Source organism: Hippoglossus hippoglossus, chromosome 2 (genome assembly GCF_009819705.1).
Source record: "Hippoglossus hippoglossus isolate fHipHip1 chromosome 2, fHipHip1.pri, whole genome shotgun sequence".
Lineage (NCBI taxonomy): Eukaryota > Metazoa > Chordata > Actinopteri > Pleuronectiformes > Pleuronectidae > Hippoglossus > Hippoglossus hippoglossus.
Genome location: NC_047152.1, coordinates 3,829,999 through 3,855,389, shown reverse-complemented (window position 1 = coordinate 3,855,389; position 25,391 = coordinate 3,829,999). Strand labels below are relative to the sequence as shown.

The window sequence follows — 25,391 nt, the reverse complement described above, 5'->3', positions numbered from 1 at the left end:
AAAGTGCAGAGTGAGTTTACAAAAAAAAACTAAAGTTTGCAGTCGGCTCGATTCCAATCGTCGGCTTCACTTTGGTTAAGCAAAGAATTGCAAACGCAGACTGTTTGGAAACAAGGGAACTGACTACAACTTGACTTTAAAGAAGCCACAATAGGGATGCACCAAAGCCACTGTGGAAAATATACTGTACTCTCATTACTCTGAGCTATTTCCTACAAACACTGTATTTCGCAATCACTGTTGCAGTAAAAGCAAAGCTGTCGGTGCATCCTTATTCGGACATCTTACAATACATCCATCGCGCTGTGCAGACGGGGAACGCTGGTGAGCAGCTTTAACTCCGCCTCCTCTGTGTGTGGCATAATACAAATCGATCAGACGAGGTCGAGAAACGACAGAGGAGAGGAAGTCATATGCTGGCAGTCCTCGGGATCTCTTGGGAATCGGCGAGATTCAGCTTCTGACTGGAAAACGCAGGGTCAAGGACAAACATGTATTTCCGGGTCACAGGATCAGACGGGGGTGAAAACATGAAGATTGAAATGAAATGAAGAAGTAATGAAGGTCTTGATGTCAAAAGGATACATTGAAGAACTCAGCTCCTCGAGCTGTGAAGACAAAAAACATTTGGATCTTGATCATAATATATCACATTTGAGACTTTTTCCTGTTATACATGCAAAACACTAAACTCCTAAAGAGTTTAACACTAAGTAGCTAACACCCGACCAACGAACAGCTTTAAACAGAATCATGCAACTTAAAGAGCTCAATGTGTTGCATGACAAATACTTGTAGAGCTAATCTGTTCCCGACCTGTTCTGTGGGGATTTTCATCACAATAGTGGTCCTGTTTATTAAAATATCATAACTTACAATGTTTTTAAATAATGCCTAATTTGCAAACATTTATATAAATACTGCGGCTGCCTTACATTTTGAAGTAAATTGTCCATGTTGGTGTCACAGGCCGTTTTCCTCTGGTCCTCCGGCATCTCGTCCACCTCGCCATAGAGGTCAAAGTGCAAGCGGGCCAGCTTCTCCTGCATCTCTCTCACTTGCTCCATCTGGCCGATGGAGCACTCGTTGCCTGAGGTGAAGGAAACACGGAGAGCTGCTGTCAAATGGTGTCAGGTTGTCGTCTTGTTTGGAACTTTACCGCCCCCTAAAATCCTGTAACTTCTAAACGTCGTGAATGAGTGAATCTTGAGCTCGGTTAACATTATGGATCTTGTGTGAAGTACCAAAGGCTTGTAGTTTCCCTGAGTGGAAGTCATTGAGGAGACCGAGCAGGCCCTTCTCCATCTCCTGCACGTCCGACACATCCGTCAGAAAGGAGTGCTGGATGATCGGTGCCCCTTGGCCCTGGTTCTGAGTCGGTTTAGTCCCCGAACCCGCCTGACACCTGGCTTTGTCTCTGACTCCCCTGGGAAACAGAAAAACAGAAATTACACTTCCTGTAAATCAGCTCTGTAATCCTGCCACGGATAAACAAGATGGCACGAAGCTGTCATGAGTTAAATCCACTTCCTACCTCCTCTTGCTCTTCTGGTTGGTTCCTGCGTTGAAGCCGGAGCCGACGCGCCTTCCCCCGGTGGAAGCGCTGCTCTTCCGGCCAGAGCCCCCGGTCGGAGCCGGGGTGCTGGTGGAGGTGGTCCTGGGGCTTTTTCTCTTTAGCTTCCGCTCCTCCATGACTTCATGTTACGGTGCCTGGAGGGAGAAACACGGGGAGATGACACCGGACACAGTTTAACTCTGAGCCCTGCAGCTGATCCCACTGAAACTGGAACCTGACAGCCTGGCTAACGTCACACCCAGCTACCCAGCTAGCTAGTCGGCTAACCTTCAGACTCCGGGGGCCCGTACAAGTTAAACACCACAACCAAACACTAACTTATACATTTACTCACAGTTGCATCCGACTAAAACCGTTGTTAGCGGGGACACTGGCCGGTTGTCAACACGATTAAAACATTTCCTGGATCACTGCGACCTCCCTGTGTAGCTAGCAGCAGGCTAGCTGGCTAACTAGCCTGCAAACTAAAAGTACACACTTCCTGTTTTGGTGGGTGTGACCCAACACAGCCAATCAGGGCCAAATACTAAATCTACACGGATTAGTTTATTCTAATTTAACTGAACACAGGAGATCACTTAAATTTACACAATAATTAGGATGATAATACACATTTTAAATACTATTAGGGATTTCATTTATTGCAGCATGATTTGTTTCTCACCTGGTCTGTGTAGTGTTCCTCTGAGGTCCCTGCAGCATGAAATGGATCTAGGCCCAACATCGTTCCCTGAAGGTTCTCTGGTGGTTCCACGAAAAATAACTTGTAGAGTGGATTCCTTCAGATTGCAGAAATGCAACCTTATAGGAGAACCTTTGCAGAGTGATCCCTAAAGATTCCCTTTTAGTTCCACAAAAACAACCTGTAAAGAAAGTTCCTAGAAAGCTCGCCAAAGGCTGCAAAACTATAACTTTAAGGTAAACCTTGTATGGACGTTCCTGAAAGGTGCAACCTCAGGAGAACCTTTAGGGAGTTTTCGGCTGGTTGCACAAATGTAACCTGCAGAAAACGTTCCAAGAAAAGGTCACAACAATGTAACCTCAAGAGAACACTTCCTAAAATGTATCTGATAATTATACATATATAACCCATGGAAAATGTTGGGTCCGAACCATGAATGAAGCATAACTGTTTACTTATTTCAATATTAGATTTTTTCACTATAATATAATTTTATCATTTACTTATTCTTACTTATTATATTCTACTATTACTCTTTTTTCCTTTTACTTCAATACTTTAATAAAGTCTCTATATACATTTCTGTATATATTTCTCCTCCATTTGTTTGGATTGGCAGAAATTCCCTTTAAAATCAATCTCCTGTGACTGAAGTGTAGGGGCGGCAAATAACCACAAGGGGGAGCTAAGTGAGCACCTATTCATGATCATGTCTGTCGATACTTTAATTAATGAAGTATGAATAGCTGATAAACGTGCTGAAAGGAGGTAGGTTGCACACTTTAATTAGCCCCACACGTTTTATAAATTTAAACAATAATGAAATGTGGATTAATTAAATTCCAGAACACCATTAAAACATATAAACGTGAGTATTTCCCACTGAATGAGGATTTAAGTCTGTAGCCGTTGCTCTTTCAGTCGAAATCCCGAATAGCCACAGAAATACCTTATTTTATTCACTTTTATTGACACCAAAGGGAACATCTCCTCTGATTTTCAGTGTTTGCAATTGCTGTCCCTTGTTGGTATTTACAGGATGGCCTTTACAAGTCAGCCGGGAGGAAAAATTGCATTAGATAAAAGCACATTAGCAAAAATAATTTCCAGTTTGCAGTTTAAAACCTTGACCCCCATTTGGGAATCAAGAGAAATTGTTGCATCATGAGGACGTCTAAATATCAGATTATTATGGAGACATAACATGAGCAGCCCTCGTCACTGGCCTATTTCTGACTCCACATACCATATCATAAAGTAACCAGGCGTATCTGTTCTTGCTTTTCTGCTTCCTATTAAGTCGGAATTTAAAATGTTATAGACTTTTGATTTATTTCACTATATTATATGAGGCTTTAGTGGCTCAAATAATGCAGCTAATGCATTTTGATTTAAAGGACATTGGACGTGCTCCCTCTTTAAAAGTTACACATGTGGATATTTATAATTTTTTTTTACCATGTCTTTATAATTCTACGGGTCTTACATGAACTTGTTTCTTTTGGTTTGTTTATATTCGGTCATTTCTATTTTAAAACTTTATTATTACTTGTCATTTGTGTACTTATCTTTAATGGGAAAGGATCAGTTGGAATAAAAATTATTTGAACCAAAAAGAGTTTAGGTATATATGAACCCAAGCTATTGTTTTAACTGTTAATAAATGACACTCCTAATTTTGATTGCTGATTATTTATCCATTAATATTTAATGTTTTAGAGATATTTGGGACAGGAAGGCCAAGGGCATTATAAAAGATTATTAAAAATATATATATTTAGGACAAAACTGTGATCAAAAAATAAAGGTGGGAAATATCCCTCAACTGTAAAAGTTCCCGAGTACCTAATTTGGGAAATGGGCTGGCAGATCTCTCTCTCTCTCTCTCTCTCTCTCTCTCTCTCTCTCTCTCTCTCTCTCTCTCTCTCTCTCTCTCTCTCTGTGTTGTGTTGCGCATTGTGTTGAGCATGTGTATTTGTGTGTGTGTGTGTCTTTGAGTGTGTGTTTGCTGCGCGTCGGTGGCTGAGTGAGGTGAACCAGGATAAAATGTTACAAATGAACACATTTAAACTGTCGCGTCCACACAGCCATTAGTGGACGCACACACACACACACACACACACACACACACACACACACACACACACACACACACACACACACACACACACACACACCTATCTCTCATCTGTAATTGCAGTGTAGCTGCTGTTTGGAGAGATAGCTACTAGCTGAAGCCTGTTCATTCTTCTCTAATGTGCATGGCTGCTTGAATTATACACCTGAGTGTAAACCAACGACAATGTGTCTAATTACACACCCGCTCTCTCTGCTAATTCTAACTTACCTGCCTTTTCTAATGCAGCATTATTCCAGCGTTTTAACACACGTGCTTTAGCTACTGAAGATACTGCAATCTGGGACTGAGTGATTTAAATTGTTATGACCCCGAGTCACAATTTGTATTCGGTTGCTCTCAGTGCGGTGGCGTTCACCTGTTGTGTGCCTCTTCTTCTTCTAGTACATCGCGGTGTAGACGGCGCCTGCTGATTGGCCGAGAGTCTGATGTCGCCTGTTTTAAAACAGGTCATTTAACTTCTCCTAACTCCCAAGCAGACCGTGCCGTCGCTTAGCTTTGTCGTTAATATTGTAAATAACTTGTGACACCCGGAGGATTCCTCATTCTAGGCGCTGCTTCTCCGCTTGTCGTAGAAGTTGCAAAACGTCCCTCTTCACGAGAAATTCCTTGGGGCCTCGGATAAATAACATGTGGGGCTGTTCTGGGTGAGAAAGTTCCAGGGCCATTTTTTAAGTCCTAGTCCGTCCCTGCTGAGAGGAAAAGCTCTTTTTGTCATAAACTCTTTTCTCCTATTTATAAGAGGGAGGTAAGGAAGATGGGGGAGTCATCTTCATGCTCTGCTTAGGTTTCCCCTAATAAACCAAACTAAACCATAAAAATGCCCAACAGTCAATACGACTTGATTTATTATGTGATGAGAAAACTCTCTTTACAATCCGAACTGGATAAATACAGCGAAAAGCTTTTTTTCCCCTCCTCTGTTGTATTATTACTTCACTCTGAAATTAAATCTGTTCGTCATGGTTAAGTCTTTCTCTCTTTCTCCGTGGACTTGACCCACAATCGGTGCAGAGATGTTCACGTCGTAGCAATCGGGAATAAAAGTATGAAGGCTGCTCTATTGTTTCTTTTCATGTGCATGTTCCATGAACATCCCAGTTCGATACTGTATATCCCCCAGTGTGGCAGGACACTCGGGGGACTTGAAGACATTGTAGACATTGTATATGTGTGTTTGTTTGTGTGTCTGTGTGTGTGTACGAGAGTGCGCGTGTGTGTGTACAGGTCTATTGGGAATTAGGGTTAAGCAGAAGGTTACAAGTGTGTGTGTGTTTTCATCTCAGCAGCTGTGACCCAGAATAAGACATGTTTTTATCCCTTCATACTCCTTCATTTACCTCATGTACCTCTTGCACACACACACACACACACACACACGCACGCACACACACACACACACACACACACACACACACACACACAAAGAGACACACACTTAAACTGAGCATGTTTCCTATGAAAAAATGACTAGATTTATATCTTTCACAGTCTGCAGTATGAATAAATGTTCTATTTGTCTTGGTGTTGTCCTCCACACAAGGACAAGGAGCAAGACACACACACACACAAACACACACACACATTCATACAATACAAATTCCACTAATTCACACACAGATGATGAATGGGGGAGGTGGACAGAAAAAAACATATGAGACCTTTATTAACAATGTAAAGGGTCTTTCTTTGGCTGACTGACTTTCAAAGAAACATGACTGAAAGTAATTTGGATGCAAAGGGTTTATCGGATGAAATGTTACACTGCATTTATTAATTAATCGATTCAAATGAGAGAAAGCATCATCTAAGAGCTGCAAACAGGAAAAGAAAATCATTGTTAACGTGTGTAATCGAGCTGAATTTCTATTTCAATAAGTGTGTGTATAGTTTTCAATGACGATCAGTGTAGTTTCACTCTACATAAATACAGACTCACACAAGGTCCCCGTGACCTTTGACCTTCGTCCAAAGCCAAATTTTCTTTGTCTCTGTCTCGAGGTGATCTTAAGATAACATGTTTTCAAGAAAAAGAATGTTGTATTTTGTCGATGTGACGAAATAAGAAAGAACACGAGGTCACCGTGACCGTCGGTGCCCAAATTGAAGAAATTCCCTCGACACATTCCTGCTCCTTCACAAGGCTAAAAAACAACTGCTTTGTGGAGTCACAGCGACCTTAACCTTTGACCTCTGATCATCAAAATCTAGTCATTTCTTCCTTGAGACCAAATTAACGTTTGTACCAAATCTGAAGAAATTCCCTCAAGGCATTCTTGTCAAGTCATGTCAAGTGTACTGCACGTTTAGATTGAAATCCTACGAGTAAAGAAGAGTAAAGTCGATCTTAAACCCATTTACTCACATCTATCTTTTTGTCTATGTTGTCGGCTCACATTTATAAAAAATCAAGCTGGAATCACAAGGAATAAAAAAAAAAAAGAATAACATTCATTTTGCAGCATTCCCCATTAATCAGGTTCGACATCCAACCAGCAAACCTCACTATAGATGTTAGAAGTTCCATCGAGCTCGGCGTCTTGCGGTTGTTCAATCGCGCGGCAGTAACATTGATTTGGCAAAAAATTACAAGAGCTGCAAATAGCAACGATTAATTTCTCGCCACAGCAGCGTGGGTGGTATTGTGTTCACCTTGTGAGTCTGTGAGTGTGTGTGATCACGGGGAAATGTGATACTGCAGACCTACCCGCTGTAGAGTGCTGGGCATCTTTGTGCTGCGTTCGCATGGAGCGGTCTGCCAAAGCCGCTGGTTGTCTGGGGGGGGGAGGGAGAAAATGGATATAAGAACTTATGGAAACTGATCGGCAGCAATTTAAAAATGATTCTTGAAGTAGTTTATGACCTTTTATCCATTATTTTTTATTATTTTAAGAAAGTTTCAAGAGGATAAAATGATGCAAAAATAGGATCTGGGACAAAAGATGAGAACTAGCACTTGCAAAATATTCTTCCTGTCGCCTTAAACACTTTGGACACTCGATATATCCTGTTTAACTTTTGCCTCCCCCTCTTTCACTTCCCCGTCTCCTTCCCCCTCTCCTCCACCGCCACCCCCCCTCTCCCATTCGCCTCTTCCTGTCCTCCCCTCACCACTCTGTAGAGGGTCCAAGTGACATTTGGCTGTCCCCTGCCTCGAGGGGGTCCAGGAGATGCAGACGTTTTTGGCAGGCGGGCACAGGGACGCCTAGGGGTCCTGACGGGGACTCCTGGATGCGGAAGAGAAAAAAAGGACACATCATAAATTGCACCCGCAGTCGGGGAAAAAGCACACATACGCTCTCGGGGAGCACATGCACAAGCAAAACAATCGCACAAACAGAGAGGAGTGTAAACGCAGACACACACCGACACGTGTAAATGTGTGTGCGCACAAACACTCATGCACCGGCCAATCAAACGCCTGTAATGAAGACACAGTGGATGGTAAATGTGAGATGGCGGGGGGGAGGCTGCCCCCACGGAAAAGTTTGGAAAACAATAAATAAGCTGGGATTTGAATTGCTAAACTATGGAGCTTCAAAATGCCCAGCTGGCTCCACGCCCCGTCCTCCTCCTCGCCGTCACAACTTTATTTACCGCAGCTTTTTTAATGCTGAGAGCGATCAGATGTGCTCAGTATAAATAGAGATGATACAATCAAATGCGACAAGACGGACATTCGTGTTGGATTCGTCAAAAGTGAACAGGGCCCCGTTTTGTTCCAAAGCCCACGAGCGTAACTTCCATTAGTCACAGGAGTGCTGCTATTTCGTGGAAAGACTGAGCAGAGGGTGAAAATCTAACAGTTTAATTAAGTTGTCGACTATTCACAGAGGTCGGATTGTACAAAAATCAAAGTGGGAAGACCTGTGACTTTAAAAGAGGCCTCTGCTGGTTGAGCGTTGCATTGTAACACCAGCCAGGTTGTTTTGGCTCGCACGTTTTATTTCACTTCCAGAAAATTGGCGAAAGCAAATGTGAATTAGCGCACGTCTCCGTCCACCATACCGTAAATAAGGAGTTGGCTTGTCACGATAAACACTCGATTGTGCTAATTTTCCAAGTCGGGGGGGGGGGGGGGGGGGGGGGGGGTCACGAAACAGCAGCAAGGGCAAAAACATTGCGAAGTTAAAGTGCCACCGAAAGCTAGAAAGATGGCCTTTTTGTTCCTGCTTCACGTTCATTAAGATTTATTTACTGCATCTCACGACAAAAAAAACTATATCTGAGATTACGAGAGTAAAGTTGTATTCGAAGAAAAGACAGTTTCTTATTAAATATTTAACTATTAGTGAAACCTATAGTGAAGTATTACTCAACAAGATGCTCCACATTTCTCATTTTGACGCAGGCAGCAGACTCATCTTCTGATTTCCCTTCTAAAATGACCCGCAGCCTAAAAGCATGATTTTGTCGTGCTCCACCAACTTTTCCAACTCAGCAAAAAATAAAGATTTTGGGATTTTCCTTCCACGATTTTCAACTCTGCATGAAAATAAAAAAACAGCCCAATTTAATATCGCAGCAGCAGAACCAGAGAAGTCATCTTTTTCGATTCCACAGATTCTACGTCTTTGTCAAAACCTACAAGCTTTGAAACTTCATGTGTCAAAGTAAAATCCGACTGAAGAGATCACTTCCTGTGCACCGGAGGGTTTTTCAACTAAGTGGAGCTTAAAGAGTTGTGAAAGAGTAGTTGTCAAATTACTGCTGAACACTATCTAAGGAATTTGAAAATGAGACATCATGTCTTATTCAGGTATTCAGACAGTTTTGGCAGCGTGGCCGCCCTCCTCTCCCTCTGAGATCACTCGTCTCTCTGTTGTCCCTCTCCACTCTCCTCTGTTCCCCGGGGTCTCTTCACAGAGATAACACGCCGGTCATCGGAGGAGCGACGCGGCGAGAGGAGATGGAGATGCAGGGCTAATTGCGGGGGGTGGTTGCCGGAGCTCATCGGTGCGGCGCTGCCTGCTGTTCTGGCCCTGCCGTAATTACCTGGTATGGCTGCAGATGTTTCACACCATTGTTGTGCACCCAGAGAGAGAGAGAGAATGGAGAGACGGGAGGGGGGGGGGGGGGGGGGGGGGTACAGCCAGGTGCAAACTTTATCACACAGGCAAAGAAACAGTGACCAGAGTCTTTCGCTCTCCCTCCGTCCGTCCATCTATGTTTTCACCCGTTCTTTAATTCATCTCCCTGAGTCCATTATCAAACCGACCCTTTTATATCTGCACCTTGAGTGTCGATGGGCGATAACAATTCTCTGTGTGTGTCAGTGTGTGTGCGTGTGTGTGCACGCGGACGCAGGGTGTCGCCTTCCCACTGAGGCAGAACAAAGTAGCATAATAACTTGAGCTGACCCTCTCTGCTGCTCTCAAGTCCACGTCATGGAGCTGTGTGTGTTAGTATGTACGTGCATCTTTGTGTGTTTGTGTGTCCGTCTGTTGTATTTAAATATGACCGTTTCCACATACCCAGCTACGTGTGTGCTTGTGCATGTGTATCCTTTTTTTCTTCTTGTGTGTGTGTGTATTCAAATAGCTGATCCCCTCCAGGGGTGAATTGTTATGGATGCTGTTCTGTTGAAATTACTGTTATTTGTTTCCTTTAAAACAAGCTAATTGCAGCATAGAGGATTGCTCTCTCTCTGTGTGTGTGTGTGCGTGTGTTTGTACATGTATGTGTCAATTGCTTTGCCTCCTTGTTTACTGTTTGTTTGTGTCGCATTGCGGACCCCTCCAATTTCTTTAGCATGGACACATTTTCACACTGGCGTCAAAAACTCATCCTGCTGCAGCTGCCGGGCGCCAATTTGGCTTTTTAGCCAAAAACCTACTGCTTAACAAAAAAAGGGGAAATTATCCACAGATGAATTAAACTAGTGAAAATGGCTCAATTCTTATAGGATAATAAAACTGAGAAGCATCTAACCATCGGATACTCACAGCATTGAAAGGTTTAAAGTGTCGGTCAGCTTCATCGTCTTTACACCATGAAAAAGTTAAAAATATCATGAGAATCAGAATTCGTAGATAATTCAGCACGTGGGAGATGCACTTCCACATCCAATTAATTAGTTAGGGAGGTGTCAAGGCAATTATGACAGGTCAACGCTGGTCGGAAGTCACGTTCATCTTTATAATAAAACGCTAAATATTCACACTCACACAACAATGTCGAGCAGGAAGAGAGAAGAACGTGAGCCCATGCTGGTGTTGAGCGGGTTAAGTGTGTGAGTTAGTGTTAAGTGGGACATCTCAGACAGACAGGCCACCCATGTCTGCCAGGAAGGTGAGCCAGTGTCTCTTTATCCGCTCTCTCTCTCTCTGTCACACACACAAACACACACACACATACACACACACACACACACACACCTCTGCCAGCTCCTTCACGTCCCCCTGTGCCAGGTATGTCTACGTCCCATCTTTGTGTGCGAATGAAAGCGCCGGCAGATCTGACGAGGAAGAAAATACACGTGCGCGCGCTGCATTCTCACGGGGGGAAGAGGAGGGACAAGAGGAGGAGAGGGAGAAGAAGAGGTGGCCTCGCCTTCCCTCTCATCCCTCAATCCAACACTTCTCCTCCTTTCGTTTGGTTCCATTCGTTCGTCAGTTCTTTCCGTTTCGTGCCGTTCCATGTGCGGCTGCTCTGTCTGTCTCTGCCTCCGCTCTTCTCCCGTCCTCCCTTTCTTTGCGCTCCATCCTTTTTCTCCCCCATCGCAGCGCTCTCTTTCTTTCCCATCCATCCCCTCTTTCTCCTCGCCTCGTTCCAGATTCCAAGTGCTTGGATGGGGGCTTACTGCTCCGGTCACTGCTCAGGGAGTATGGTGAGCTAAAGTAAGCTCGGCGTAGAAGAACATCACACACGTACACACACACATGCACAAAAAAACAAACCCACACTTGAACAAACAAACAGAAAGAGACCCTTTCTCTTGCTCCAATTTCAATTGTGTCTTGTTTGCTACCTGCATATGTCTCTACCTTCTCCAGATCCCAGAGCTTATCTGTGCATGCAGCCTAGAAAGCATTCTGAGAACTGGTCTGACATCATACGTATCCAAACACCAAGCGTTCAGAGATAAGCCTCAGCCGCTTCCTATCTCAATCAGTTACTCGGCACTCTGGGCCAAACTAAGTTCAGCACAACCCAACTGCACGGAGGTTTCAAACCCAACGGAAGAGAAAGCACTTATTATTCTTCCATCTGCAAATTTGAAAAAGAAAAAGTTTTCGTGGCCTTGAGGGAAACAGAGATGAGGGTATAGTGTGTGTGTGGAAAGACTTCGGATCCTAACCCACTCAGAAACCTTTACCTTTGTTCACAACAAACTCGACGTTGTGTAAATCCTTTCAACAAATTCCATGCATGCATTAATGCAGAGGATTGGTACAGTCTATATAGCAATTGGATATATGTAAAGACTCCATTATATGAGTCATGCATGAAAAAGCATTAGAAGACAAGAAAAAATAAAAATAAAATCTTGTGCATATATCTGTTTGCACTGTTTTATTGATCATATTCAATTTTTGCGGAGATATTGGATAATTTCAACATTTATCAAAATGAAACATTGAGAGAAATTAAGAGGGAAAATAAAAAAATAAGCAACGCTACACTAACTAAAGTTGTCAGAGTAGAAAATACAATAGTTTCCTCTGAACTGTTGGGAAGTGAAAGTATAAAGTAGCATAAAATAAAAAATAGTCAAGTAAAGTAACTCAAATCTGTTCTTCACTTCCAGTGCTTGAGTAAATATACTTAGTTACTACCACTATGGCAATAAAAGCAAAAGTCGAAAAACACAGTGACAAATTATGGACTGTGCTGATTTGAACTTATTTGTAATAATCAACCTCAATCTCATCGTGATTCCAAGTTTCAAGCTGATGAATTCTTGATAGAATTCTTTCAATTAAGTCGACACAGTTAGAATACTGAATTCAGCATGTTATTATTCTAGTTACTTCGCAGCTTACATGTTAAAAAGACATAAGGTGGATCCCTACAAGTGTTAAATTATTTCCTATGCTATAAACTTGCGTCAGCTCCAGGCTTCTACCACTAAAGAGACTGAAGTGATGAGAAGATTTAAGGGAGCTGTGCCACTATTTCTGCAGTTCCTCCTCTTTACCAGTAGAGGTCATTTTTACTTGATGCACTTCATTGAAGAAAGTAAGTGGAGGAAGTTAAATGACAATTTACTGATCCGTCTTTGCACGATTACCAATAAATCACCACATCTCTTACTCCTTCTACTTATATTCATGATGATTAATATTTGATTGTTTTGCTGTTATGTCATTACTATTTGTTTTCATCATCTCCACCATCCCTCCTCACCATCACCACCTTCGTCATTGCATATTGATTTCTGGCACAGCTCTCCAGGCGCGTGCTGACCTTTCATGTGAGGTGCTTGTTCTTCAAGACTTCAAGAGGTGAGAGTGATTGATGTCTAATCTTTGATATCCTCTGAAGATGTGTGTGTGCACGTGGGTGTGTGTGTGGGTGTGTTTGTTCGTGGGTGTGTGCGACTCGGTTGCTTAGGACCTCCTATAGTTAAGGAACCAAAGGTCCTCAGGGTATTAGAGCAGGAGATCAGGGTGTCAGCTCACACACACACACACACACACAGTCAGGTTAGTACACACACGTTTGTGCACGTTGTGGTGTCTCAGCGACCTCTCGGTGAGTTCAGTGGCAAGGCGTGGTGTGAGGAGTCGTTTGAACCTGCGGATCTTAAAGATCACACACACACACACACACACACACACACACACACACACACACACACACACACACACACACACAACCACACACAGATTAATTGTTTGATGGAAGGAACGCAGGGATAATGTGATATTGATAAAGATGGATAATATATTGCTCAGTGGATAGAGAGAGAAGATACTGACCAATGGAAATAATTACAACGTGTTACTAATTGTTTGTGATGATATAAAATATGAGTGATTCTGCCCCTTTACCCTTAAAAACGGATGCTACACTATCACATTTCCTCAGAAAGAGGACAAAAAGTTTCCAAGAAGAAACTGTCAAGCTCAACTTTTAAGTTTAAGTCCAAAGGTTTTCCTCCACTGAGAGAAACCTAGAAACTGAAAGACATGGAACCTTAATCAGAATCGTATTTATTGACCATATACACATATAAGGAATTTGATTGTGGTTTAACTTTGCTCTCAGTGGACTAACACAAACTGTAAATAGATATACAGCTCGGGATCTACACAGCTGCACAGGTTGTTGTTAGTCCACTGGGAGAAATAAAACTCTTTTTTTCTTTCATCCAAAGTAAACCACTCGTCCGAGATGTGATTATTAAGAGAGAGAAAGTTGTAGAGTTGCTCACAATCACGGGGCAAACTTAACTTAGAAATGATTTCAATAAATTGTTCAGCATACCGTAAAAGGCATATTACTGACAGGTACAGGTTCTTATTCTTAAATTAAAATAACAAGAAGTTCACTTAACCTCCTAAAAGTGATTGGGAAATGTCGCCTTGCTTTTTTCAAGTAACATCCATGCAACAGTCCTCCATTAGTTTTTACAGTTAATATTATCATACTTTTAATCAAATTAATATATTTTTGCTGAATATCTTTAGTTAAGTACTTTTTTTACTTTTACTTATTCAGAGAAAAGGAATGAGGGTATTGTAAAGGGGTTGTCTTTATTCAATCTTTTATAATTTAAAATATTATACAATTTGTCCCACTTAGTAAACTCCGTACAAGGAAGGAGGAAGTGGAGAAGCAGGGGAAGTAAAAAACAAAAGGAATCACAGTTACTCGAAGGAGATGAAGAAGAGGTGAAGGGGTGGGAGGTGAGGAAAGGGGGGGGGGGGGGGGGGGGAGATGAAGGAGTCTTTAATGTGTTTGGGTCTTGTAAGGTCAGACAGGGGTTGGGGAGGGGGGGGAAAGGTTACAGCAAAGGTTACCATGATTTATTTAATCACTGATCCGTCAGACGCACACACACACAGACACACACACACACACACACATGCACGTACATAACAGCTTAATCCTCTGTCAGATAAAAAAACAGAAGATGAAGGAAACAGGAGGATTTTTGTCTTCGAACAGAACTGTTGTGTTCATCATGCGTTTACATTAGAATAAGAGATTAAGACTCTTTAATAAAAGTTGTCTTGCGTTTGCTTTTGTGTGTGAATGCATTCTGGTGTGTAACTCTGTTTTTACAGGTGCTCTTTTAATGAAGTTATTATCACAGTTTAATTTTGTGTTTGACCAGTTTGTGGTGAAGCTATACTCACAGAAATGATGATTGTTTGCCTGGCAGCACATGTTGTGCTTAAGCTGCTTTTGTTGTCCACACACCGACATATTGAGAGCGTTTGGGAAATTCACCACGAGTATTGTTTCTACTACGTTCATCCAAAGATACGTATTTTCTGTTATTATCATGTTTTCCTATTAGTTCTTGAAATCTACTCACCTGACTTTACTAAAACTGAACTCCACCAACTGCCAGTAACTACGGCCGTAACCACAACTGCAATTTCCAACGATTTTTGGCCCAATTCCCTGTTGGCGTTCTAACCCAACCTGACACTGACAGGAGCGCCAGGTTTCCTGGAACGTGTAAAGAGGCACGGAAAGACTAAAGAGAATGGGAGAGTGGGGCATCGCCTGTGCATGCAAAAGAACACTCATGAAATATGGAAGACTGTGGAATAGTCAATGTAATTAATGTAAGTGTTGAAACAAAACGTCCGCCGCTGCTGTCATTCCACCTACACACACCTCTTATCCGCGAGACAGGGGGTCGGGCGGATGGATGGAAAAGGATGATGGGAGAGGATGCCCCGAGGCAAGATTTAACAAAGGGAAGTGACAGAGAGAGGAAGTGAAGGATAGAAAAAAAGGTGTCTCAGTGACGATGCCAACCCCTCCATCATTACCCCATCCACCCCCCCCTCATTCGCTCCATGCCTCCATCTCTTTGCTCCGGTCTTCACTGCCTCGCTTGAGGCCTCGGTAGCCCTTTGCAGGGTGCGACCTTGGTGGTGAACGGGCAAGAAACGAGCCATATGGGTGAGGCAGAGCGAGAAATAGATGTGGAGATTCAAGGAGAGAGCTTTCCAGCCCCTGACTTGTCTCCGCGTCTTTTCTCCCCTTCCTCTCGCGCAGCTCACACCGTCTGGGCTACATATGTGCTCCTTCACCCACGTCTTTTGGCCCGGGCTGTGGCCAGTGCCCCGGACACCTTACCCAGGGCAAGGGCTGCATATGTTGGGAAGGTGGGCACTTCAGTGGGGGGAGATGGGGTGGGTGGGCAGCAGATGGCTGAGCCCTAAGGCCTCTGCTGGTGTGGCCGGTGGTGAGTGTGTACGCATGTGGCGGGGGATGGGAAGTGTGTGTGTGTGAGTGAGTGTGTATGCATGCATTGGAGGTGTGTGTGTGTGTGGGTAGGTGGGAAATGTGTCCGTCTGTGTGCGTGTGCAGGTTTTCTGCTTGCAAGGTTGGATGGACGAGCACCAGTGCAGAAGAACTTCTTCTGGTCATGGCGAGAGGTGAGGGGAAGAAGAAAAAGAAGAGAGGAGGAATGAAGGGATGGAGAGAAAGAATGTCTATATTCAACGCAGCTGAACAGGAAACACTGCCTGTCTGCACCTGGGTGTATTTTATTCTGAAAATCAACAGTCGGATTATTATTCACATAACCAGCAGCACTAGAACACTTTAGTAGTTGTTTTACAGCAAATCTAAACTATTTGATTCAATATACATTGGTTCTTTTTGGGCTGATGTGATCATTATGATCATTATGATAAATGGTCTGTATTTATATGGTGCTTCTCTAGCCTTGATAGGACACTTAGGCATGCGGAATGGGGATCGAACCGCTGACCTTCTGGTTAGTGGACAACCCACTCTACCTCCTGAAGCACAACCGCACCCCAAAATTGTCATTATTATGATTCGTTTCTGCAAAAAAGATAAATCTGATTGGTTTGTCCTGTTTCTATGTCAAAACTTCAAAACCACATGGCATCTTGTTGGTAGTTTTTTCCGCTTCAAAAATGAGGATAAATGGTTTCTGAATTTTTTCTAACAATATTTGGAGCCATGATTCATCCACCTGGGAGACAAAAGTCTAATATTCCCTCTCTTCTAGGTTTGGTTTTGGTCTCTACGTGTGGGAACTCCTGAGGGAACTATCTGGCGCTCTCTGCTGAAAGCTCCTCTTTAACTGTCAGTATGCAGGCCACTACTCAGCCATTGACGAGCGATTCGCTTTTCTCGTGTCATTCGATAAAGGATCATGAGGAGTTTGTTAGCACGGTGCGGCCGATATTGTCCTTGACATATGGATTAATTCATGCAAACATACAGTATCTGTATGCAACCATGCGTGTGTATATGGTGCATGGGTGGGTGTGTGCGGAATGTAAGTGTATGGCCTCTGGCGCCCTGTCTCCTCTCTGTCCTCCAAGGAGGATGGAGGAAACGTCCACGCCGCCCTGTTTCACATGGGGGGGAGGGAAAGACGAGAGGGAGACAGAAGATATCAGTTTTGTCCTTCATCTCTCCCACAATCCCCCTCTCCGGCTCCATTACAGACGAGGGGAGCGCCCCGAAGACGCTCGCAGGTATGACACAGCTGCCACGCTCTGAATCACACACACATACACACACACACACCTTGCAGGTATGGGCCAGTTGCCATGCTCTAGATAATAGGCTGTTGAGGGTGCAGCTTGTTAGCCAGCCACAGCTGACATGCCAGACACGCACACGCACACACACACACACGCACACGCACACACACACACACACACACACACACACACACACACACACACACACGCACACACACACAGTTTGCAAGAGCCAAGCACAATCCTTGCTCTCTTCATTTCTCTCTTGCTCTGCTTTTCCAACATTTGATCCCTTTCTCTGAAACTTCCCCGTCTCTATCACTTCTGCGTGTCTCTCTCAGACAGATGGGTCGGCCTGCTGCTCCTGATGTTTCTATTAAAACGACATTACCAGCCGTAAAAGACTTGTCGGATCGTCCAGCAGCCCCATTCATAACCATTTAGCTCGCACCTGTTTGGTTGAGGGGTGCGTGTACAGCATTTGTGCGTGACTGAGACGTGTCATGGCCAACTGCACTGCACCCGACTCAAACCTTCATCGCCCTCGTGTCCACACACACACACACATACACAGACACACACACCCCACAGCCTCCCAGAAGGTCATCCCCTCTGGGAATGTCTGTTTGAAGTAAGGACCTCTGTCGCAAGCTGCTGGAGGCCTGATTCACTGTCAGGTGTGTTTGTCTGCATGAAGATTTTTACACACGCCTAAGTATACATGTGTGTTTTTCACATTTATGAACGTATGATATGTTAATTAACTGTTTTTCTTATGTAGCCACGTGTGAAAATATGTAAACATGAGCTTTTTAATGCTTGTAAGACTAATTGACAAATACTGCGAGTGGACTTCAGTGTTTTCTGCAACTCTGCTTGTACAAGTGTGTCTGTGTGTGTGCAGACCAGGCACCGCAGGTTGTGGTGTGTCCATGCCTCCTGGTAATGGATACTAATGGTCATGGGCAGGCCTCCATGGAGCAGGGGGGTAGATTTGTCTCTTTGACCCCATCCTGCTGCCCTCACCCCAGGAGGGGAGGACCGGAGGGGTGGGAGGCCCTGTGGGGGTCTGGGTCACCATCAGCATGCATAACACTCAACATAAACACACACTGTTAGCCGTGTAAGTGACAGCAAAGGCACGCAGGCACACATCACACACCGTGCAAGGTTACAATAGCTTCAAAGATGATTAGAGGAGTAACCAGCTCATCTATGTAGCAGTGTATCATGTTGTTTTCCATGCGCTTAATACACGAAACCTGTGCATGTCTGCTGTGTGTTTAAATAAAAAGGATAAGAACCTATTCCTGTCTTAAAAGCACTACTTGAAAAAGCAGCTTGTTGGACGTTTAAAGTGTCATTTCATGGACGAAACGCTGACAAACACAGGTGCGGATGCATTACCCTGCACACACGTGACAGTCTAGTAGGCTCTTGTTCATGGCTGGATCCTTTGTAAAGTGGCCACTTGTTTTTTTCATGGCATGCCTCTTAAAAACCGAGAAGCCCTTTGGAAGTGAACAGAGCAAAGGGATTTCAAGGAGCTAAACACACACCAGGTGTAAACTGTCTCGCGGAAGAAACGGAATTCCTTATGTGTAAATAAAGCATCAATTAGCGTGTGGTGAATGCATTTCAAGGACTAGTCAATTTCAAACTCTTTTTTTTTTTTTCTCCCCTCAAGCTTCAAATATTTGTGTTTTCTTTGTGTGTTTCATGTTTTGGGGTCCACATAGTTGATTAGATCATAAATTATAAAAGTTGAATATTGTCATATGAAGAAAGAGAGCAGTAAATCCATTGTGAAGCTATAATGAAGCTTCCTGCCGAGAAGCAACATTTTGTTTTTTCCGCTTTGCAGAGCAATTATAACCGCCCGAGCCAAGAGAACCTAAATTTAAGCCCTCCTCTTTCTCCTTCCATCTCCAAGTAGGTGAATGTCAAAAAGAGGGGAGCGGTTCAGGTAAACAGGGCTCTCAGGGGAGAGGTGACCTTTGGGTTCGCAGTCAGGGGGACAAAAACGGGAGGGAGAGGGAAGGGGCAGGGGGGGGGGGGGGGGGGGGTCGGGCGGAGGGAACGAGGTTGAGTGCAGAGAGGAGTGGAAGGGGGGAAAAAGCATTTAACAAGAGGAGGATAGTAGATTAGGAATAGAAAGAGGAGATAGAAGATAAAGATGAGGAGACAAAAGGAGAAGAAAATAAACCTGATTACTACAGGTTCAGAGCCTAATACAGATCGGTGCCCTAAAGGTCTTGGGATCGAGTCTATTTTTCCCCTTTTCGTTGCATTTTGAATTAAAACGTTTATTACATACTGTACCTGACTTGGTTAAGAGTAAGTACGAATAAAATTCCTTGATGCCAGAGGAAAAAAGGAGAAAACAAAAGAGTAAAAGTAATTATGGTAGCTTACTAAGGTCCCGTTATGAGATATCTCTCCTTTAGACTCGACAGGATTACATTACAACAGATCTTTAAATCTGCAGCTACTAACATTTCAGGATATGAACATTTTGACACCATGTTTTTTTTAAGGTCAACTGCCACTGACCCTGCTTTCTGTGCACAGACGTAGATGATACGTTTGAAATGTTTTCCTCTTTTCCTTCGAAATGCTCAGTGGCACCATTATGGTTACGACATGTACATGATACACTGGCCTTCACAGGTTGTTTAACCTGTCTCTGCATCACTCCACATGTTGTTGTAACTGTATACTCTTTGACATTGGACCAGACCTCTTGCAGGGTTATTACGCTGTCCTGAAGAATCACATGGCACATCTGCACAACAAGAATTAAGGTACCCAGATCTCTACCTATGAGAAACACCAGATGCAAACATAACTTTGTTTATTGGGACTTTTAAATGATTTGGATCAATTTGTGGATCTTATCAGTTTTGGTGACTCATATGATGGATCTTTGGATTCTTTAAGCTGAAAATACTTGAACTTGTGCATCCTCTCGATGTTAAATCCAAAGATGTGTGTCAATATTGCACTATTTAATGACATTTGACCAAAAAAATGTATAAAAAGATCTTTCTTATTTGAAGACTGAAATTACTTAGTGAGGAATAATTCATACCTCATGGGCACAAGTTAAATTTCAAAGCGGAGATACGTATCTGCCCATCTGCCCACAGCAGGGAGGGCTACATGTCTCAACTCATCAGGAAGGCTCTATCCAGATCGACATCACCTCCCTGCATGTACCTGCCACTGCTCATAAGGCTGATTCTCCTCGGCATACAGGAGGCTCACAGTGTGGTAATGTTCCCTTCGACTCTCTCTATCTCTCTATCTTTCCATCTCTCTCCGCCTGTTCTGAAACTTTCCTCAATACCTTTCCTCTCCTTCACTTCTTCTTTACTTTTTTCACGATTCCGATATCTTGACTGTGCAGCACCTTGGCCGACCGTAGCTCTATAAATAAATTTGACTTGACTTGACTTTCTCTGACTCCACTTCTCCTCTCTCTTTCTCTCCAGCCTCCCGTCTCCCACCGTGGCAGGCGGATCAGTAGCCCTAGGGAAGTGCTTCGCTGTGGGAAGGAGCCTTGGCTTTAAGTGGCTCTAAGTGGCTCTCGCTGTTTGTCTCTTTAGTTGTTTATTTTCTCCTTCGCTCGCCTCGGGCAGGGAGGAGAGAGGGACACTTTGCGTCGGGGAAACCACAGCGTGGCCAGGCAGGGAGGTTTAATACAGCTTAGTAGCCTGCAGAGTTTACAAGTGAGGGAGGCACAGAGACACAAAGTGCAAGTGTGTGTAAGTTTCACGTCGCAGTTTTAGTGTGTGTGGGTGTGTGTGATTTTATCATTAGAAATGTCATAAAGATGTCAGGCGGCTTGTGTGCATGTTACTATGCCGCTGTAATTACAGTGTGTGTTTGTATCGACGAAGCCGAAAGGTCCGAGTGTGACCTTCTAAGATGACATTATTTGCCATTGATTTGCCTCTGTTTCATATTTCTTCTCCCTGGGACGGCTGCACCGACAATCGGCCTCCATTGTTGTGTCTTTAAAGACAAACAGCGACACTGGGCTCCCTCGTGACAAGAAAAAGGTAAAACAATTGTGCTGTTGGTCAATGACTCAAATCAGGGCCTGGAAATTTAAACCAGGTAAAGAGTTTTTGCTTTGTTTTGTAAATCAAGGCCTTAAACTTTGTTATTCTATGGGCAACTACCAATGAACCATTCCTTTGGGTGAGGAAATTAAACCTGCTGCACATAGACAACATACTCAGCATTTAAATATCTTGAACAACAGACCTCAGCTGATCTCAATGTTCTTGTATCCATTTATTTTGGAGAGAATTTGGGTTTATTATTACATTTTCCCCAAACTCTGAGCCTTAACCCCCATTTGTGATTATGACTTGGATGTTAATATTATATCTTTATTTGAAACATACAGATTGATGCTTTCCAAAGCCCCCGTACAGACTGGACTGTAACTCCCATTTTGGACACGCATGGAAGCTTAGAGATGAATGAGATCAAATATCATTGATCATTGATATTCGGGAGAACGTAAAAGCCGTAAAAATATCCCTAATATTGTATTGATATATTATCACCTTATAAAAAAACAGTTGTACATTACGCCTCCTCTAACATTCAGGCTCCTTTGAGTCAGTCAACTCCTGAAGGAAATAGCTGCATTTGTACTCAATACCTAAATGGTCCCTTCTGTTCACCAGCTAGTCTGCCCGCCTGCTGTGTGGGGCTGGAGAGGTAGAATACAGCGGGCTTCTAAGTCCCGTCCCCCCCCCCCCCCCCCCCCCCCCCCCCCCCCCCCTAAAAACGCCTGCCTGCTGCAGCTGTTGGAAAAAGCTGAAGACCAAGGTGAGAGAAAACCAAAACAATGAGCTGAAAGACACTAAACTGATTCACAGTGATTCCTTATCGCACAAGTTATTTGTTGCATTGTTTATATGAAATATTGGTTAGTGCAGCTTTTTAATAAGGTATCACAGTAGAACTATGGAACTCTCCATGGTGCTGATTTCCCTGCACACACAGTGCTGCATGAGAATTTAACGTTTTCTACCTTTTTACCTTTTTGTCTTTACTTTCCTTGACCTCTACCTACGAATTCCACAAATGTCTGCCTGTGGAACGCATATCTCTCAAACTGTTCATCTTACCAGCATCACACTTGTAATGTGTAATTTTCTGAATTAATCTTCATCCCGGCAACAACATTCATAGAGTCACTTCTTCCACAGCATGTTTTTCTTCAAAGTCAAGGCGCAAAGTTTGTTTTGGTCGCTGTGATGCTTTATATTGAGCTGAATCAGAGATCTCTTATTTTGAAAAGTTTCGAAACTTGGGTATGAAGATTGTGTTATAATACAATATGAGATTTTGTGCTATTTAGGTTTATATGGGGGTTTTAACCAAGCTACAATAGATGCTGTATAAAGTTAAATGATAGGATAAATGGAGCTTTCCACCTATATGCATATAAAAGCACCTGACTTTGTCTAACTGGCTTCACACACAGGCCTCGGAGTGACTTTCAGCATAAAGTAACTTTTGTGAGAGTTGGCGCGGGTATTCGTTGTTCAAAGATTAAGGCAAACAAAAACAAAAAAAAGCGTTTTAATTCCTAGCGTTTTAATTTAGTTGAATCGCAAGCATGAGCAGTGAATTCATGCAAAACGCCAGCGAGCATGTGTTTGTAAACGTGTGTGTTTCCAAGAACCCAAGCGAGTGCATCTTAGTGTGTAATGCGCGCAAGGACGGGCAGATGTACGGAGAGAAACGAACGCTCTCTTAAATACTCAGCTCACCTCACATCATATCAACACACCTCGCAAATGAACACTTCCCCGTCGTAATGAGGATTACCTGCATGGCCTCACATTGCGCTTCTCGCCCCCCTTGCAAAACACACACAAACACGCACACTTGTGCAGTTGCTCATCTGTCCTTGTTCCATCCCCCACCCCACCCCACCCCCCCCCCCCCCCCCCCCCCCACCCCCCGATCACCACTTTTTCTTGTTCTCATCCTTGTTTTCTCTCTCTGCCACACAACCGCACACACACACACTCACACACACTCACACACACACCCCTCCAGTGTCCTAGCTGTCTCAACTTGAGCAGCAAATGAACACAATTAGCCACGGCTCCACAAACACACACTGGGGTATTGTTCTGCTCACACTCACTCAGACCTTAATCTGGTGCTCCAGAGGGAGCTGTGTGTGTGTGTGTGTGTGTGTCTGTGTCTGTGTGTGTGTGAGCGAAGGCAGTCGAGGGGAAGCGTCGCGGAGCCCAGCTGACAGAAGGGGCTTCCAGGCCTTTTTCCCTCAGAGGTTTCCACGACGATGATCAACTCCTCGCGCCTTAGTCCTTGCTGTGCTTGCCTCGGTAACCTCCCCCAACCCTCACCCTCGCCCTCGCCCCCACCGCAACACAGGCACAAACACACTCTTTGAGCAATGGCCCATTCGGCTTGAATGCATTTTAAACACAGCCACTGCCTTCGGTCACAGCCAGATGTTACAGGGTGAACAAAGGCACCGAGTCACAAGTTACTGTTCTCAACAGCAGGTTGAGCCTCAGGTCATTATTAGCAAACACACACACACACTCCTTCACTCACACACACACACACACACACACACACTGAGCAGTGGTCCTACTCACTACATTGCACATCCACTGACGGCGCTTGTTGTTTCTTCCCCTTGAGCAAGTGTCTGTGTGTGTGTGTGTGTCGCCTGCCTAATTAGACAGCAGGTATCTGCCTGACAAGATTTCTTGCAAGAACACCTACACAAGTAGCTGCCTAATGACCGCACTTTAAGATGCCTCCCAGGCCTTACCAGCGGAGGTGGGGGCCTTCGCAGCCAGCGCTCTGCTCAGCGGCTCGAGGCCAGTCGCCTCAGTCACACCAGCAGCCTGTGGCGCGTTTGGCATCAGCGCCAAATGACTAGAGACCAGTTTAAGATGCAAAACACTTTCTTGTGGCACCAGATAATGAGAGCATTTACTAATAAGTGTGATATCAGTTTGGTATCTGCAACTGGGAGAAGTACGTTGTAATAATATAATATTGTGGTCAAGTTCCACACAGTAATATTAATTGAATGTTCATCCTCGTCTACAAAAGAAGGTCCATTTACATTGTGTTTCTGAAGCTTTTAGCCACATCCTGTCCAGATAGCATACGGACGTGGGCCACTTCTGGCAATGATGCGTCACTTCTGGCCTTTTCTGTGGATGTGAATCTAAAGTGGCCCAATTGTAAAATGGCAAATGGGACCCAAATATCCCAACACAAATGTGGGTACAATCTGGATGTGAACCTAAAGTGGCCCATGTGGTGAATGGTGAATATGGCCCACAAAGCACTAAACAAATGAGAGACGCCGTTGGTCGACATGCGGTATTGATTTGGCTTACTTGTGGCCCAGATCTGGCAAACAGGTATGTGGTATCGGATGGCAGTGTGGCATTGTGGGCAACAACTGTGCCTTGTGGGTATGGTCTTCATCTATGGGTGGGTATCATCACTTATCCTGGAGGTGGTTTCAATGTTATTATGTGACCTACGTATGGGATTAATCTCAATCTTACACTGCTGAGGAACAGAACATGTGGTTACAACTTCAGAAATATCAAAAATTAGACTTAGACTGTTAGAATGTTGAAGGAGTTATAAATATGTACTAAAGTTGTTTGATATATTTGATCTCGACTGTTGATACCCCCAACCTCAACCTGATGATAATAGTAAATGGAAAATGCTTGTTTTATAGCAGAGATATTTTTATACTGATATTAACCATGTTCAACCGTAGTTCTGTTCAGGTGGTTTAGAGTGTAAGAGTCAATGAGAGCATGAAAAGAGCTGACTTTTGTTAACTTTTTGAAATATTTAATGTGGCTTTGAGCGGGAAAAATGTATTTAAAGTAACAAATAAAGCAAAAATAACCGAGTGTGGACCTTCAAATACAATCGCAGTTTATTATAGCGTTACAACCGTCACCTGTTTGGGCTTCATAGACCTCTTTGTCTCCGCCGCGAGAGGAAGTGACAGAGGGAGCTGCGGCACGTCTGCCAATTTGACTCCACTGTGTTTACAATGACCTTCCCTTCGGTGTGAGGTGCCGCTTCGAGTGCCTCTGTCACCATGACAACTGGACATTTTTTAGTGGCCACTCAAGTGTCTTTCTGCATATCATTAGCGCCAGTCAGATGTTAAGGCCACCACAGACAACACTTTAAAGCAACGTGGCGATTTCCGTGGTTGGGATAAGTTTTCTCCTTGTTGCTTCGTGTGTTCCCTCTCACTTCTCACCACGTCTGTATCACCGCAGC

At 43.8% G+C, this 25,391-nt stretch overlaps 1 protein-coding gene and 1 long non-coding RNA gene across 2 annotated transcripts in view; both read right to left on the bottom strand.

The window, feature by feature from the left end:
• Positions 1-258: 258 nt before the first annotated feature.
• Positions 259-2,068, bottom strand: ccdc28a (coiled-coil domain containing 28A). The gene is made up of 6 exons (XM_034608750.1): positions 1,911-2,068; positions 1,535-1,710; positions 1,245-1,426; positions 936-1,090; positions 586-608; positions 259-464 (listed from the first exon to the last, which is right to left on the bottom strand). Exons 2-6 carry the CDS (start codon positions 1,690-1,692, stop codon positions 410-412), a joined length of 573 nt encoding a protein of 190 aa, XP_034464641.1. The 5' UTR covers positions 1,693-1,710; positions 1,911-2,068; the 3' UTR covers positions 259-409.
• A 5,012-nt stretch (positions 2,069-7,080) lies between these two features.
• Positions 7,081-25,391, bottom strand: part of LOC117776506 — a 79,047-nt gene continuing 60,736 nt past the window's right edge. The window contains exons 3-4 of the long non-coding RNA XR_004616450.1: positions 7,507-7,622; positions 7,081-7,170 (exon numbers count right to left, since the gene is read on the bottom strand). This is a non-coding gene — a long non-coding RNA (uncharacterized LOC117776506). The remainder of the gene's footprint in view (positions 7,171-7,506; positions 7,623-25,391) is intronic.

Excerpts from the sequence above, each read along its gene's own strand:
- ccdc28a (XM_034608750.1), bottom strand. The coding sequence starts at position 1,692 with ATGGAGGAGCGGAAGCTAAAGAGAAAAAGCCCCAGGACCACCTCCACC. Across the intron at positions 1,427-1,534 it reads AACCAGAAGAGCAAGAGGAG|GGGAGTCAGAGACAAAGCCA; the intron begins GTAGGAAGTGGA and ends TCTGTTTCCCAG. Across the intron at positions 1,091-1,244 it reads AGGGAAACTACAAGCCTTTG|GCAACGAGTGCTCCATCGGC; the intron begins GTACTTCACACA and ends CCTTCACCTCAG.